We start from the raw sequence: 17,615 nt of genomic DNA, 5'->3' as shown, positions 1-17,615 counted from the left end.
AGTGTCCATCGCTCGCCCACACAGGCGTTCCTCCTCAGGGAGAGATGTTTGCAGTCCCGCAGTGAGACAGGGGGTGGAGGTGTGTTTTCAGATGAGGGTGGGACAGCTATAAGGGATGTGTTTTACTCAAATCGGTGACCTATCGAAAACTGACAAGGGGTTGCTGTTCAGCAAATGTTCTAATCCTAACATTTGCTGAACAGCAACCCCTGGTCACAGTTTTCGATAGGTCACCAATTTCGGTACAACAGAGGATGCGGCCTTTGTCAATGTAATTTTCTGAATTAAGTGAGGGGGACAGATTTACCCTTTTCAAAAAGAGGTCTAATGAAACCTAAGATAGAGACTTCAGGGGGCAACATCACCTTAGGCAGGATCATGTTACCTTAGGTAGGATCATGTTACCTTAGGCCTAGTAGTAGTTGTGTGACCGTGGCGCTGTGTGTGTTCCAGTGCTGCCCACCATCAGGACCAGGCAGTCGGAGGTAAACGCCACGGCAGACAGCGGCCAGTCGGTGATGCTGGCCTGCGACGCCGACGGTTTCCCTGAACCCAGCGTCACCTGGGCACGGTACGTGTCTCCGTCCTGTCTCTCACCCCCGCAGGTGCTGCCGTTTTCGTCAGGTCACCCTGAAGCAGCTCCACCACCTCAGTTGCTGATGACGTCCTGTCATCAGAAGCCTCGGAGACTTCCAAGGCTGGCTCTGATTGTCTTGGCTGTTGCTCGTAGCGGGCCTCTGGCACAGGACCTCCCTCCCTTTCTCAGTTTGTCTCTGAATACAAATGAACGAGAGGAAATGTGGGACGGGGATGAACATGGTGTCAGACCGTCGCCGGGGGAGAGAGGGAGAGCGGGAGGGAGAGAGGTAGGACAGGGAGGACAGGGGAGGGAGGAGATTGGGGTGGGAGGCAGAGCACTCTCAACATTTGTTATGTATCTCCCCGAGTGGCTGACAGGGCTGTCGTTTGGTTTCTATCTGACATCTCCTGGGGATCGCTGCTTCTACGAGAATACCGATGAGGCTTCGGGGTCTGGCGCAGAGCAGCTCTGCAGTTTGGGAGCTACAGAGGGCCTCAGACATGCAGCAGAGCAGAGGGACTCAAACGCTCAGGAGATTCAGATGCACGTCTTGTCTTGACCCCACACAGAACTCTGGCTAGAAAGCCAATGACACGGCCCCAGTTGTTATGATAAATCTGAATCGAAGGTGTCTGTTTACATTCCGTCTGATAGCTGGACGTGTTCTCTTCAGGGAGGACGGCTGATATTGTATTCTTGCCCTCCGGCTCTCGTTCTCCTTTGAATTGAAGCTCACTGTCAGGGTCGTCTTGTAGGGACCTTGATATGAAGCTGATGTGAGTTGTCCGCTCCTCTCTCCCTCCCCTAGGAACCGTGTGGTCCTGGTGTCAGATGAGAAGTTCAGCTTGAACGAGGACGGCTCGGAGCTGACGATCTTGGATGTCAACAAACTGGACGAGGGAGATTACACGTGCATCGCCCGGAACAAGGCCGGGGAGAAGGAGGGAGAGGTCAGCCTGAATGTGTTTGGTAAGATGCCTGGAAACCTAGAAAACACCTCCACTACCATTTTAGGACATTTGAAGACGTCTTTGTGTCTAAACAGTTTATTTTTTTCATTGACTGTATGATTGCAAATAGCCAAGCACACAAAACAAAGCAGACATTCACCCAGCTGTACTGTGGCTTGTTCCCAGTGCCGCCCAAGATCACCTACTTCAACAACCAGTCTGCGTCGGAGCTGGACGAGCAGATCACGCTGACCTGCGAGGTGTCAGGTGACCCCATCCCCACTGTGTCCTGGAGCTCACGCAACCGCGTGCTGAAGGATGGCGAGCAGGTAATGTCCTCCACACCTGGGGGGGTGGAGCCAAGCTGGGTACTGTCCTCCACACCTGGGGGGGTGGAGCCAAGCTGGGTACTGTCCTCCACACCTGGGGGGGTGGAGCCAAGCTGGGTACTGTCCTCCGATTATGATAATGGTATGAATCAATTAACAAGATGTCTGTTCTCGTGTGGGTAAAGGCACTGACTTTCATCGTATATCTGGTCACCTTCTCAGTCACCTCTGACCCTTGAAGCAGTGATGGGGCTTCATCTCTTGGGTTCTGCAGGACACCCAGTGACCCCCCAGACAGTGCTGACATGCAGCCTACAGTAGTGTGTGTTCTGGGTGTAGAATAGGCTTCACGTTGGAAAGGTCAAACAATGGAGGTTAATTCATCAGGATGTGCCTCGGCCATTGTTCTGTGTTTGACTCTGTAAAACAGTGAAAGGAAGAGGAGCCTCTCCCCGGTCTCTTCTCCCTGCGTGGGATTATTCACGGTGAAAGGAAGAGGAGCCTCTCCCCGGTCTCTTCTCCCTGCGTGGGATTATTCACGGTGACTCGTCCACACCTTCCCCAGTGTCACCTCGCTCGCCTGCACACTCAGTACACATTTACTCATTTAGCAGACGCTCTTATCCAGAGCGACTTACAGTAAGTACGGGGACATTCCCCCCGAGGCAAGTAGGGTGAAGTGCCTTGCCCAAGGACACAACGTCATCGACACGGCCGGGAATCGAACCAACAACCTTCAGATTACTAGCCCGACTCCCTAACCGCTCAGCCATCTGACACCTGACCATGTGCTGTTATTGGGGAACGATAACAATAGAGGGAGGGAGGGAGAGGGATAGAGACAGAAAGAGAGAGATGGTGAGAGACACAAACAGAGAGATGGTGAGAGACAGAGAGAGAGAGAGAGAGAGAGAAAGAGCTTGGTGCTGCAGTGACGTCAGACGACAGCATTTGCATCGCACCTCTAAGGGGAGATGCTATCACTCCCTACGTTCTCAGCAGGCTCGTGCATCAACATCGGCTTTTCTGAAACGATCTACTCACTCATGAATACCTGAGGTACTTCCACCAGGCGATCAAAGCTTTAAGCTTTTCTAGCTCGGCAGATCTGTATGAATGCCCCTCCCTTCTCTCTCTCCCCCTCCCTCCCTCTCTCTCTCTCCAGGTTATCGTATAATACAAGATGTCAAATGTAAAAGGTGCAATTACTAAACAGGCTTTTCAGTCAGGCAAAGAAGGCAATTTCAGATGTATTGTTGGAGGGTTATTGCTATCCTCTAGCTGTGGTATTGTCACACTACAAAACCACCCCGACGGTGGCATGCACCATGTCAGAAACATCTGGTGGATAAGCCGATCTAGGAGGGTAATTGCCTGCTCTAGTAGGAGTGTGGCGAACTGTATTTTATTTCTTGGTAATTACCTTTCCAATTGGAACAGGGAAATCGATGAGCATGTATTGTTGAAAATGAATAATAATGTTTAAAAGGCACTCCACTTGTGTGTATTCAAGTTTGTTTTCCTAGCATGGAAACATGTATTATTATGCAAATTGTGAATACATACGTTGGGCCTTTTCATATTTCTTAGAGTTACAAAACACCACATTTGTAGTATTTGTGACTGTAAAACAAGGAATTGCATTTCCTTACATAGGAAAGTGCATCACTTGGCATTGAAAAGAGAATATTTGATTTAGTCTCAAATTAACACAAACCAGATGACTTAAGTGTTAGTCTTTTTATGTGAACATTCCAAATTACAGCAGCAATATCTTTTTTCATTTGAGCGACCGTGAGTACTGGACACTTTCTCTGGGGAACCAGAGCCCTGAATATACCTTAACACATTTAGTCACCCTCCAGAGGGAGAGCTGTACATCTGGGTCGCTGGCCTACTTTAGTTTAAATGCACAATCCAGCAGAAAGTAGACAAACTCAAAAACCGTGCCATCAAGGGCCTGCGAAGACCTGGAATATCTGCCCTCCCTGGGATCAGGAGAGAGGGGGGGCCAGGTGTGATCAGGAGAGAGGGGGGGCAGGTGTGATCAGGAGAGAGGGGGGCCAGGTGTGATCAGGATAGAGGGGGGGGGGGGGGGCAGGTGTCATCAGGAGAGAGGGGGGGGCAGGTGTGATCAGGAGAGAGGGGGGCCAGGTGGGATCAGGAGAGAGGGGGGGGCCAGGTGTCATCAGGAGAGAGGGGGGGGGCAGGTGTGATCAGGAGAGAGGGGGGGGCCAGGTGTCATCAGGAGAGAGGGGGGGGGCAGGTGTGATCAGGAGAGAGTGGGGGCGAGGTGTGATCAGGAGAGAGGGGGGGGCAAGGTGTGATCAGGAGAGAGGGGGGGGCCAGGTGTCATCAGGAGAGAGGGGGGCCAGGTGGGATCAGGAGAGAGGGGGGGGCAGGTGTGATCAGGAGAGAGGGGGGGACAGGTGTGATCAGGAGAGAGGGGGGGGCCAGGTGTGATCAGGAGAGAGGGGGGGGCGAGGTGTCATCAGGAGAGAGGGGGGGCCAGGTGTGATCAGGAGAGAGGGGGGGCAAGGTGTGATCAGGAGAGAGGGGGGGCAGGTGTGATCAGGAGAGAGGGGGGGCCAGGTGTGATCAGGAGAGAGGGGGGCCAGGTGTGATCAGGAGAGAGGGGGGGGCAGGTGTGATCAGGAGAGAGGGGGGGCCAGGTGTAATCAGGAGAGAGGGGGGGGCCAGGTGTGATCAGGAGAGAGGGGGGGGCAGGTGTGATCAGGAGAGAGGGGGGCCAGGTGTGATCAGGAGAGGGGGGGGGCGAGGTGTCATCAGGAGAGAGGGGGGGGGCGAGGTGTCATCAGGAGAGAGAGGGGGGGCAAGGTGTGATCAGGAGAGGGGGGGCAAGGTGTGATCAGGAGAGAGGGGGGGCAGGTGTGATCAGGAGAGAGGGGGGGGCAAGGTGTGATCAGGAGAGAGGGGGGGCGAGGTGGGATGGAACACGATTTCCAGAGCTTAGGGATTGTTCCCTATTGTTGAAAATGGCCAGGTGACATGGACTGATACTGGGTGTGGTGTTGGATGTCTGTGTGCTTGTCTCCATGGGATCAGGGTACAAAGGAAAGGAAGGTGTTGTGATTTAAGAGGTCAGGTGGGCTGCCTGTCGAAAACCTACAACGTCAGTCTAAAACTCGTAAAACTATCTCCTTAAACATTTGATTGTTGAGCTAAAATTGGGGATATGAAGACTCACTGATGCCATCTTCTGTTCTGTCGCTTCTGTTCTCTGTCATCTTGCTGATCTTTTTGGTGTCAAAGGCAGTTGAATTCAACGCGTGGTGCGCTTCAGGTCCTGTTGTTCTTCTGATAAAAGCTATCACGGATTCTGATCGTTTTTTGTCATCCTCGTCATCTATTGTTGAAGTGGTTCCTTCATCTCACGTGTCTTCCATTCAGGCCCCTGGGTTATCAGAGTTGTGGATTTGATCTATTAGTCCGTACGCACTCACATGCCAATTAATCATAACACGCAATGACAGAAGTCATTTTTTGACCCAAGAATGAAACTCTTGATTCCCATTGTTGCTGAGCCTTTGGATGCCATCGTCCTGCCCAGAATACGATGGATTTCAGTGTTGCACAACAACCACCTGACAAAAAAAAGGGTTTGTGATTATGACTTGATTGTAGGTTCTGTTGAGCTATGAGAAATCACTTAAGAAAAGTTCTAATAGATTTTTTTATCATGCAGAACTGCAACCATAGCTGGTACAAACTGGCTCAACACTTAATCAAGATGGAATATGTACTGATAATCAAATGACTAACCTAACAACTCTCTCTCTCTCTGTATACGGCTTCATATTTTATAAATTAATGGTTAATAATTGAGAAGGTCCTATGAAGCTGTGGAAGGTGATAGTTTAGCTCTTGACAGCCTGTCAGACTGCTCGCCCTATGGTGGAAACTACCTTTAACCTCAGCAGAAGACCCAGAAGAGATGACCTGACAGTTCATCTTTATTCATTTCCGATGGCAATTTGCCTGCATAATACAAGCATATAACATAAAACAGTCAATCACATACAACAGAAACAAATACATATAACACATCTAAAGTTCATTATTTTCTTCCTATTAAACATTTTCCTAAAATCTGAGGGGATAAATTAAGATCTAAATCGGTTTGTTTTGTTAATAGGAGTACTGAAACGAATACCAGAGACTTTTCTTAGCATAACAAGTCATCCCAATGTTCACGACAATCCTGACATGTCCACAGACATCTCACCGTTCAAAACTAGGTGAAGACTTGAGCACAAAATCTGAAAATACCAGTGAGTTCTAACTGCTGGCATTGACTCTGGTATTGTCTCTGTCCTTGAAAGACATTCTATAGCTCAAGGGTGGTCTGCAATGTTAAGTGTGAAATATGAAATCGATAATTCCACTTCAAGTTCGAAATAATCATTCATCGTTTTCAGAGACAAGGTTTCCCAGAAAGGTGTTTGTTTCCCAGAATCAAGCAGTAAAACATGGCATTTTGTGTTGACATTTTAACCGTCTCTTCTCTTTTTAAACACCCCATGCATGTTTTGTTTCGATGTTTACAAGTGTCTCCATCAGTCTGGTGTGCTCCAGCTAAACTCCGAAACAGGAACAGCCCAGTCTAACCTGTGTGAATGAGGGTCCAGGTCCAGCGTGATTTCCACCTCCCTCCTTGTTTTAAGATTTTTTTTCCCCATTTTTGTGCTTTTGTTTTCTGTGTTCATCCCCTCTAGGCTTCTTGGACTCGTCCAGACACGTACGAGGTATGGCTGCTGAACAGCATAGCCAGGCGCCTAGCTGCAGAACTTAGCACATAACCCAGTCACATGTTAGACAAACCTGGTCCACCGCAAAACAACCGTGTTGGCTCTGCTCTCTTCCAGACAAATTTGATCAGATTCTCGCCACAGATATGATTTAGTGATTTACTGCCAAGCAGTACCCGAGAATGTGAAGTGAGTAGTTTTTCATAGAAGGATCACTCACTTATTTGTCATAGTTGCTCTTGTTTATTGAACTTGATCTTTTCCAGAACTTGAGGAGAGCAGGAGATCAGTTTAATCTTTCACCCACGTTTTGCTGAATTCCGGTTTCCCCTTTGTGGTGTGACTGATTTGCTGATGCCTCAGAACAGCTCTGAGTGACTTCAGAGTAAAGACACAGAACCAGAGCCAACATGTTCTGCCCTGGACCAAGACACCACAATGTAGTTATGCCTAACACTAACCAACACCTACACCATGTTGGAACCCTTCAGTTAGAACTTCACTTCCTGTAGTACATTACACACTGGAGAAAGTGCTGGAGAGAAAATTCTACCAAGATACCAGATAATTTCATGTGCGACTCCATTCCAGTTTAATAGTTACACTTCTAATCCATGTCACAAACAATACAATTGAGAAAGCTGCTATATTATAAATAAGGCCACAATGAAGGAAATCACAAAACCTTATTACATGTTGATAATCAAACGTAGTGGTAATCCTGAGTGTTTGTAGGTAACTAGTGATAGTGGACTCTCCTTAGTCTTGCACTGTAAGACCCTGTTGGCTAGTTCCCTATGGAATCAGTGCCCCAACCTGGAGCCAAATGCACGTAGTTTACGCTCTACACCATCTGATTTTCCTGGTTGAATCTTTCTACCTTTTCCAAAATTTGACGACAAATCCACATCGACAGCGATTCGGAAGTTTAGGGCATTGATGTGTTGAAGTGTCAGCATCCGTTTTGGGGCTGTAGAGTATAGCAGAGTAAAGTACTCATCATTGAGGCCAAACGTAAGAGAGACTGGAGGAAGAGCAGTACTGTTGTTGTTGACAGAGACGGCAGGATGTGTTACGGTGTTACGGTGGCGCCCGGTTTAGCTGCCTCTCCTCTTTTTCCTCCTCTCCACGGGAACGAGAGAAATGACAAAAGAGAGAGAGAGACGGAGAGAGAGGAAGAGAGAGACACACACACACACATCTTTAATGGTATACAAGAGGTTTGTTACTGATTTGTAATCAAGTTGTGTAAGTTGCATATCCACAACAAAATATATAATGTGAGGAACTATTATATTTAATATGAAGTCATCTGGCTTGATTACTAATGAATCTATTTAATTGAGTCATGGAAGGGATCAGACCTCACTGGGCCTGTGAGGGAAGCTCAGTCTAGATGTTTTCATGTTTACTGTAAAATCAGTGTTATTAATTAGGTAGCAAATTGGGCAATTAAAAATGCCTTTGGAGATGTGAAACATGGTTGTCTTTGATATAACCATTGGAAACAGATTATTTCATTAAAAAAACTTAAAATACACAATTTAATTTTTATGGAATGGAATCAGAACCGGTTCCCAAGCTACACAAGACCAGTCTGATATTTAGGGTTTGATTCCAACTGCAATGATGGTAACACGATAAATACTTTCAGTTAATCTTGGATGCAAGTCGTTGCTTTCCCCAGACACAAGACAAACGTTCACCTTACAGGGAGTTTATCCTCTCCCAAACTCACTAAGCACAAGAGCAGTCTCCACAAGGCAGCAGCAGCTGGAAACAAGGACAACAAACAGATGATCTCAACGTTCGAGTTATTTACGTTAACTCGTAGAGCCAAAGAGTCTGACAGGATGAGAGACTCACAGAACTGAGAACACCAAGTCCTTTCTGTGTGAACAAAACAACACAATGGCATTGTTCCCCCTCACACAACAACCAAGGACACACAACGTCCTACAAAAGACGTCTTTTAAACGCTTTCATCTTTACTTCCTTTCAGAGTCTGGATAAGAACGTGATGGTTCGCAGCCATGCGCGTGTGTCGTCTCTCACGCTGAAGTACGTCCAGTTCACGGACGCCGGACAGTACTTCTGCACCGCACGCAACCCCATCGGTCAAGACACCCAGAGCATCTATCTGGAAGTGCGATGTGAGTAACCGACCAGCTACACGCACCTCCCTAGAAACAGCTTTCCTTCGCTGTCACCTGGTTCGTAATCTTGGGGTCGTGGGGTCATTTCCAAATGTAGGTAGGATGGATCATTGTTTATATATGACTGAGAATTCTGCCATTAAGTGTGACTTTTTTTATGAACAGGGGGGGTGATTTGTCGTTTTCAAAAAGGGATGAACAGGGGGGGTCTTGAGCCTGTGACTTCTTGACGTGCTGTACCACTGAGCTACTCCCAACCAAAGTATTATTACAGATATTCCTTTCCTGCGGTATCAGTGTTTCAGCAGTTGCTTACCAAACACCGAACTCCATTAGAAGTGCTTTGTAGGCCTGCCAAAGACTTAATTGCATTTTATGCCCGACAATCAGAAATATGGGCTAGTAAGTTTCATCTCTCGACAAATTCCAGAGGCACATTTAGGGTCTTTTGTTTCGTCAGATTAGTCGATTCAGTATTCCGACTGCATGAGGAGGTCTGTGCATCATTACCATCGGAGAGATGCACAGACATTCAACAGCCAAATCAGTTTTAATCTCATTCTGCACTTTCAAAAGTTCCCTGAATACGAAGGAGGGGGAGGAAACGCCCACTAAATAATGAGCATCTAATTGGATTAATTGCCTGTTCCCCCCAAAACTCGGGCAATCTGCTCCTAACATGAGATAGCATCACAATACTCAATTGATAGAATTGTTTGGCGTTGCGGTTACAGTCTAGCTATTTGGGTACTCGGGTTGTTGATTCACTGTTGCCGAGTAATTAGTGATAAAGAGAGGTGCTTTGTCTTAATCCTAGCATGCCCTTTCTATCTCCATTTTAGATTAACACCAACAAGATCTCTCCTGTTCAGGCGACACACACCGAATCTGAGGACATGACTTTGCTATCCGACATACATATTCTAGAAACACAGACTCACACACGTTACATTAGCGGTTTAGTTATGTGCTTTGTTGACGTACTGATAGCAAAGCGTTAATGGCTGGTCCTTTCAGAAACAGCTTCTTCAGTCTGCTTCTGTTAGTTTAGAATAAATATGTTATGAAAACAATGATTGTTTCAGCTCTCTTCCTGATAAGAGCGGGTTTATTTTGAGAAATCCATTTGGAGCAGGCAGGCCCCGGTAATTGGACAGCAGGGTGGCCAGGGCTAGGAGGAGAGGTCCTGGAGAGGGAACGAGTTTCAGAAGAGGCAGAAGGACTTATCAGGGCACTGAGGAATGAAGATCTGTGGACTCAGCGACATCCATCACTCCCAGCAGCTGGGGATTGCTGTGTTATCGAGAGCCCAGGGTCAACTCCAAGGCCCACAAACATCAGGGACGTGAAAACAGCTCCAAACGCTGCCCTCCTCTGGAGGCCTGCCGGTTGATTTTACTGCAAAGCTGAGACATTAATAAGTAAAAACACTTCTGGGTAAAGATCGATAAATGTTAATGGAAGTTGACGTTTTAATGCAGGGGAGCTGGAGGCAGTAATCTGACTGTTAAAGCACGTCCCTGGAGGTGGGAAAAGCAGGACGCTGTCTGAGTCAGGCACCTTTGGTTATTTTGAGATTTCAAAACCCAAGGATTAAAAGCAATGACATATTCTGGGTTCTTTTTATTTATTATTTAACAGCAACAGTTAAATGAAAGATTTGGTTCATGTAACAGTGAGGACTGAAGGGTAGGCCAAGGCCTCCTGTCTTATCAAAGACGTGTCACTCCTCTGTGGATTCAGAACATTGGAGATCTTGTTTTTGCACGCCAATGATTTTGCAATTACAAATGACAGGAAAAACTGTTTTGCTCAGAAGTTAATGAGACAAACCACAGTAGGATTTCAGTCTGCAGTGCACGGTGATTCAGTTATCAAATCAAAGTGATTACACTAACCACTTGATCTATACAATCTCTGTGTCATTAAAGGTTTGGGAAATCATTAACACTGTAAATGTTCGACTTGTAGTAAGTCAAACCGAGGCATTGTGGGATTCAGTCTGGAGTATGGAGATGCAACGTGCACCAGCACACCTAACTAGCCCAACAACTAAACATGACATTTTATTCAGTTAGCAGACTCTCTTTCATCCCAAGCGACGTACAATATTATGACCTGAGATCCTGGTTTCCAGCAGCGCTAAACACATTCGTTCAAAATGATCCATCCACAAACAGAATCCTCTGTTACGTCCACGTGCCTGAAAAACATTGTTCTGCGATGGCCTGCTGCTTGTTGCATCGGCTGTTTCCACGGCTCGTGTGTTGCCGTGCTGCTCGCGTGTTGACCTTTGACCTGCTCCTCTGTCTCTCCAGATGCTCCAAAGATCCAGGGCTCGGTCACCTGGTACACCTGGGAGAGGAACGCGGTCAACATCACCTGCGAGGTGCTGGCCCACCCTGGGGCCTCTGTCAGCTGGTTCCGAGACAGCCAGCCGCTCCCCAACGTCAACGTCACCAACATCAAGATCTACAACACTCCCACCGTCAGCTACCTGGAGGTACGGGCCGACCACGTTATAACGCCGGGGGCAGTTCTCAGGGAATTATGGAGGAATGATGGCGTATTCGTTTAGCAGATGATGGTGGGGGGATTTGAACCTGTAATTTTTTTTGACCTGCCTGTCAAATGCTCTCCCGCCGAGTTATATACTTTCTCAAATCACATTTCATCAGTGGTCTTTTCTTGGTGAAGCAGTTTTGCTGACAGCTGTACGGATCCTCTCAGATCAGCACCTTTAAAACTCTGCGACATCAAAATGCCTGTTGAGTTTTAATGTGAACATGAAATCACTGACAAGTTGATAATATAGTTTTAGTTGGGGAGAGAATAAGGTTTGCATGTGGTGTTGTGAAACAGCCACTGCAGCTTCTAGAAATCTGGGTGGACTCAGAAACATCTGAGTTGTTTTTTGTTACTCTGAAAGCTGTGTTTAAAAGTTGTTGTTTCTTTGCCGCTTAAATCTATTTGTAGCTTGAAATTTCCCCTTTCTCTTGTGGAATGGGAATGAATTTGACAGCAGTTCGAATGCCGTTGTGTGCTAATTCAGGTCAAAACATAAAAGATGCCTACAACATTAAAAGCATTTCATATATTTTCCTGAAGATGCATCGAGTGTTAGAATGCATTTGAGGACAGAACATGTTATGTAGCTAAAATGTTCAAAGTATTTTATCCAAAGCCTGAATATAATACTATCTTCAAATTTTCTGAAAGTGATCTATGCCAGGAATAACCGATTAATCATGACACTTTCTTGTGTCAACTCTCTTTTGAGCTGTCAGATAAATGATAACATCATGTGATTCATCATGATGGTTTCTGACGGGAGAGGGAAATGTGTGTAGATATTAATTAGTTATGTCATATTTTGTTGTAAGATAGATGGTTTTGTCTCATTTGGCTGTGATAAGCTACTTCTGGTTGGCTTTACAGTAGGTGCATTGTGTTTTATATTATTATTATTCATTATTATCATTTAGAAGGATTTAGCAATTAGGCCATACCTTAAAATCTGTATCCACATGCTGGCACAAACAAGACACAATTTGATTTGATTCCTAAAACGTATACAACCCCCTCCAAAACATGGTGACAGTACGAATGAACATGTGATGTATAGTAGTGCCTGGATGTTCATCTGTCAGTATTTTGAGATCCTTCCAGACACGCTGTGTTCCCATCTGTGTTCCTGTTGAGTAGACCCTCTCAGCTACAGCCTGAGAGCCTGAGAGGAACCGGGGATGAGTCCTCTGTTCCAAGAACTGGCTGCCCTGCATCCACTGAACCCCCAGTGCACCCTGGGACACAAAGAGGTCTGCTAGATCTGTTGGCACCCGCTCCCTAGTTGTCCAGCCAGGCTAATGGTGCCAGTAACCCTGCCTGTCCATTATCCACCAGGACAAGGACATGCGGAGATTCACAAATGACAAGCTGCATCCTGCCATGAGGATGAGAATCCTTTGTAACGACCCAGTGGGAAACGACCAAAAGTGACTGGAACATTCTAGGTCGCAGTGGGATGATGTTCATGCCTGTGTGTGTGTGTGTCTGTGTGTGTGTGTGTGTGTGTGTGTGTAACAGGTCACCCCAGATTCTCAGAATGACTTTGGGAGCTACAACTGCACCGCCAGAAATGACGTTGGCATGGAGTCCAAGGAGTTTATTCTCATAGAAGCAGGTTGGTCACCAGACCACTTCCTGTTACATGTTTACACCAGTCACATGTTTACACCAGTCACATGTTTAGAGCCAAACTGGAGACCAAGGGTAGGAAATTCTGGACATAAAATTGAATTATAATGTTGGCCCCTAAAAGGTTTTGCTGACCTGTTCTATTTGGAAAGGTGCTGCGCCATGAATTCTATCCAAAGCTGAAGCTGTGAAACCACACTTGAAACGTTTGCTCCATAACTACACATCTGGAGGGCAACTTAGCATTCTGAATCCAGGTCTCTATGCACTCATTAAGGTGAAGTGCATTTGTGATAAAACCATAATTAGCTGTCATTTCAGGAGCTATTTCAGTAGGTGGAAAATCAGGCTAAACGTTGAAATGTAATCGTCATGGCCAAACTTATTTCCCCGACATCAACAGAATGGAGTCTTGGTTATAAACACAGGCTTGGTTTGGCGCAACTCTCCTGCTAGTAAATGTGACTATTTTTTGGTTGCCAAAAGTAGAATCAGACACAGCCTGGTTGTCTTGTAGACGTGTTGCCAATAAACCTCAGTAGTCACACCATGTGGCCCTGCACATCCTTTCTACACAAGAGTTTAGTGGGTGCCAACGCAATTTGGAGGGCGTTGTTGACTTACTTGTTCGGACATGGTGTTTCTACTGCCAAAACCTCCAGAGACCTTTGATTGGATTGGGCTAGTAAACCTGCCGTGTGATTGGCTGTATCTCTCATGTCCATCCATTGCCATTGGCCGTGCCCCAAATACTAGTCTTGGTCCAAGTTCCTGACTGACCTGTTGTGATGGCAGCTTGATAAGCAATCGGGACGTGTGTGTGTGTGTGTCTCTATCTGTGTGTGTCTCTCTGTGTGTGTGTGTGTGTGTCTCTCTCTCTCTCTGTGTGTGTGTGTGTGTGTCTCTCTCTCTCTCTCTGTGTGTGTGTGTGTCTCTCTCTGTGTGTGTCTCTGTGTGTGTGTGTGTGTGTGTGTGTCTCTCTCTCTCTCTGTCTCTGTGTGTGTGTGTGTGTGTCTCTCTCTGTGTGTGTGTGTGTGTGTCTTTCTCTCTCTCTGAGTGTGTCTCTCTTTCTCTGTGTGTGTGTCTCTCTTTCTCTCTGTGTGTGTGTGTGTGTGTGTGTGTGTGTGTGTGTGTGTGTGTGTGTGTGTGTGTGTGTGTGTGTGTGTGTGTGTGTAGATGTGCCCTCTGCGCCGGGTATCAGCCGTGTGGAGCCCTTCTCCAGCACCGCCCTGGTGACCTTCGAGGAGCCGGAGTCTGATGGGGGTGTGCCGGTGATCCGGTACCGGGCAGAGTGGCGTGCCGGTGGCCAGGACTGGACCAGCAAGGAGTACGAGGCTGAGGACGGTGAGATAAACACATGACCCTCACCACGACCAGCACCATGATCAGGTCTCTGGCTCTTGTGAATCTGTCTGACTGACCTCTTCCTCCGGTCAGGCATGGACGTCCTCACCATGGTGTGGCTGAAGCCAGAGACGTCCTACGAGGTCAAGATGTATGCCATCAACGGCAAGGGGGAGAGTGAGAGCAGCGCGGCCATGAGCTTCAAGACCGAGCCTGTCCGTAAGTCCCCCGCTAGCGTTAGCGCTCACCTCACCCTAACGCTAACCCCCCGCTCGTCCCTGCAGCCCAGCGCCCCACTCCAGCCCAGCGCCCCACACCAGCCCAGCACCCCACTCCAGCCCAGCGCCCCACACCAGCCCAGCGCCCCACACCAGCCCAGCACCCCACACCAGCCCAGTGCCCCACACCAGCCCAGCACCCCACTCCAGCCCAGCGCCCCACACCAGCCCAGCGCCCCACACCAGCCCCTCCACCTCACCCCCCCATCAGGCTGGATGCATCCCTCTGACCCTCCCTGGAGGAGGATCTACTCTAGGAATGCATCTTCTCTCCCCCGCCCCTCCTCCCTCCCCTGCCCTGCCCCCCCACCTCCACCCACCTGCCTGTCTTGTGCAGCGAGGGGTGAGGAAGGGGGAGAGGTGTCTAAGCTTCCACTCATTTGTTCCGTAACGTCTGCAGAAGGGTCTGACCCTCCCTCTCCTCTGTGTGTGTGTGTGCTCCGATACGGCCTGATCAGCGGTCTGTGCTTCTCTCCTGGCTGGTTCCAGGCTGCAGAGAACATCCCACCCCCACGCAGCCTCCTAGACTGTTGTGTCAGCATTTGTTCCCTGCAAAAAAAAGCATCCTTAGTCTGTGTGTAAAGTTTGGCTTTCATCATGGGAACTTGGTTTCTGGGCTCAGTTTGAGGTAATCTGAGGACAACTTCTCTCATGAAGGTCATTTGATGGTCCCTTTGTAAATGCATAACTAATCGGTGGATTACATAATGTAGGTATCTTGCCAGAATGCCTCTCTCATTCTACTTAGATCAAACTATTGAACAAGAATTTGTTCTTGTTGACAGTCTCTGAGTTTGTAAACACCTTGACAACTCAGAGCTGCTTGTTGATCTTCTGAAGCTGATTGGTTATGTTGCCTGGCCAAACACCTGTCTTAGCTCTTCTAAGATGATGTTCAAGTCAAACATTTCGTCCAATTGATACATAAAATCACATTATTTCATGAGACCATACTTAACATTTAGTCATATTGGTAGAAAATTTTCATGTAACATTATACTGTACATAAGTACTGTACGCAAGTCTAAATAGTTTCCTTCTCTGAAGATAACGTTGTATGTTAAAGTGCACTGACATATATTAAATCATAGAGCCTGTGTTAAACCCAAGAGTTATAAAAATGAATCCTGTGGGAATGTTGTTAGCGTTGAGTGGCACAGATGGAGAGTCAGAATATAGAGTTAGAGATTCACCTCCTAAACATTTTAGACTGGCTGCTCTTCTTGGATATTTTTTGGGGAAAGCCTTAATGAATGAATACAGTCGCTTTACCTGTTTAATCAAAGTGTTAATCACGACGCAGACTGTGCTGGTCGACTTAAACACAGGTGTGGAAGATCTGGAGTTTGCTAGCAGTCGGTTCTCTCTCAGAGACTCTTTCCCTGTCTCTCGCTCTCTCTCTTTCTCTCTCGTTTTCTCTCTGTCTCTTTCACCATCACTCTCTCTCTCTGTCTCTCTCTCTCTTTGTCTGTTTCTCTCTTTTTCCATCTCTGTCTCTCCCTCTCCTCTCCCTCTCCTCTCCCTCTCCCTCTCCCTCTCCCTCTCCCTCTCCCTCTCCCTCTCCCTCTCCCTCTCCCTCTCCCTCTCCCTCTCCCTCTCCCTCTCCCTCTCCCTCTCCCTCTCCCTCTCCCTCTCCCTCTCCTCTCCCTCTCTCCCTCTCTCTCTGTCCTAGTTTGCTTAACGGTTCGTTCCCCATCTGGTCGTGTAGAGGGAAGGCAGCGTCGCTGTCGTTCGGCGATGGCTGAGTCAGCTGTGTGCGTTCTGAATCAATCTTCGTTTGATTCTTAGCTGCTTCCTGTCAAGCTTCCATCTGCTTCCTGTTACCCCGCGTGCTTCTGTAGAAACTTCAATCCCTCCTTCTGTTTTCACGCTCTGCTAAGGGGGCTTTGTCCTGTTACCTCACGATTTTAGAGAAAAACATTTTTCACAAATTTCCAAAAAAAAATCAACATGTAAAAGCAAATGTACAAGGCTTTTCACAAGGCTAAGATTTCATAAACATACCATCAGTGTTATAATTTATTTCTTATTTTTATATATTTCATAAAAGCTTATAACCCAGGACAGAGTCTCCCCCGTATCATTATGTGTAATTCTGTTGTCATGGTTTCTGTTTCTTCTGATCGGTTCTGCTTCATCTGTTTTTGTTCCATCGGATTCCTCAGGCTATACTTTCACAAGTAAGTTTCTCACCTCCTGTTTTCTGTTACTTTTGTCATCACTTCATCCATATTTCTCACACATTTTCTACTGACAATTCTGTTGCTAGCGCATGTTGAAATTCAGCATATTTTTCCATATATGGTTTTACACATTCTTTCCCATTGTTTTAACGCGAGACATGTCTGTTTACCTGTGGCCTCGGAATACAAGGTGCTCTTTGACAGGCTAGCGACCCTCCAGACCTCACGCTGTGCATTTGTTCTTGTAAACTTTTCCAGACGGCATACCGTTTCAGTACGCTAACATGGAGACAGGTTGGTGTAGCTGTGTGGTAGCTGATATCGACAGGCTGTAAGCTTGTTCTGAGTGCCCATCTAGCATCCCCTTAGTCCCTGACTCCAAGCCCCTCGCTCTGTCCCTGTGTTTCTGTAAACCCTCCCTCATCACGACTCTCCCTGACACATGAAGAGTGAGTGTGAGAGACGATTGGTTCCCAAACAGAAACTTTCCTTTTCTAGTCTCCCAGAGCCCCAGCAGTAGTAGTAGTGAAGGAGCATTGACAACATGTATCACCAGACTTCCTATCACCACAAAAACTTAACAGAGAACGTAGCTGCCACAATGTCAGGTGGGGGGAGGGGGAGGGGGAAGGGGGAGGACTATGCAGAGGTGACTCATCTGTAACGTTTGGCTGTTAAGCGGCTCAGAAAACATTCTGGGTTCAGCTCAGCTGCTGGGCCGCGGCGCTGTGGGGCGGGGCTACCTTGCAGTGTTATTGTTGTACTTCTCAGGGCTGAGATGGAAGCGCCAGAGAAGCGTGACAGACACGGCGTCTGGTGATGTTACAGA

At 47.3% G+C, this 17,615-nt stretch overlaps 1 protein-coding gene across 3 annotated transcripts in view; it reads left to right on the top strand.

Annotated features, from left to right (window-relative positions):
• Window positions 1-17,615, top strand: part of ncam1a (neural cell adhesion molecule 1a) — a 148,946-nt gene that overhangs the window by 108,595 nt on the left and 22,736 nt on the right. For all 3 annotated transcript variants that reach the window (XM_067228798.1, XM_067228797.1, XM_067228799.1), the window contains exons 6-13: window positions 454-571; window positions 1,389-1,549; window positions 1,717-1,859; window positions 8,631-8,781; window positions 11,103-11,287; window positions 12,871-12,967; window positions 14,158-14,325; window positions 14,419-14,544. In XM_067228798.1, the coding sequence (XP_067084899.1) occupies window positions 454-571; window positions 1,389-1,549; window positions 1,717-1,859; window positions 8,631-8,781; window positions 11,103-11,287; window positions 12,871-12,967; window positions 14,158-14,325; window positions 14,419-14,544 (1,149 nt within the window). The remainder of the gene's footprint in view (window positions 1-453; window positions 572-1,388; window positions 1,550-1,716; window positions 1,860-8,630; window positions 8,782-11,102; window positions 11,288-12,870; window positions 12,968-14,157; window positions 14,326-14,418; window positions 14,545-17,615) is intronic.

The sequence above is a fragment of the Osmerus mordax genome, chromosome 25, assembly GCF_038355195.1.
Source record: "Osmerus mordax isolate fOsmMor3 chromosome 25, fOsmMor3.pri, whole genome shotgun sequence".
Classification (NCBI taxonomy): domain Eukaryota; kingdom Metazoa; phylum Chordata; class Actinopteri; order Osmeriformes; family Osmeridae; genus Osmerus; species Osmerus mordax.
Note: the sequence above shows the minus strand (reverse complement) of the source record. Positions and strands in the feature narration are given on the sequence as shown.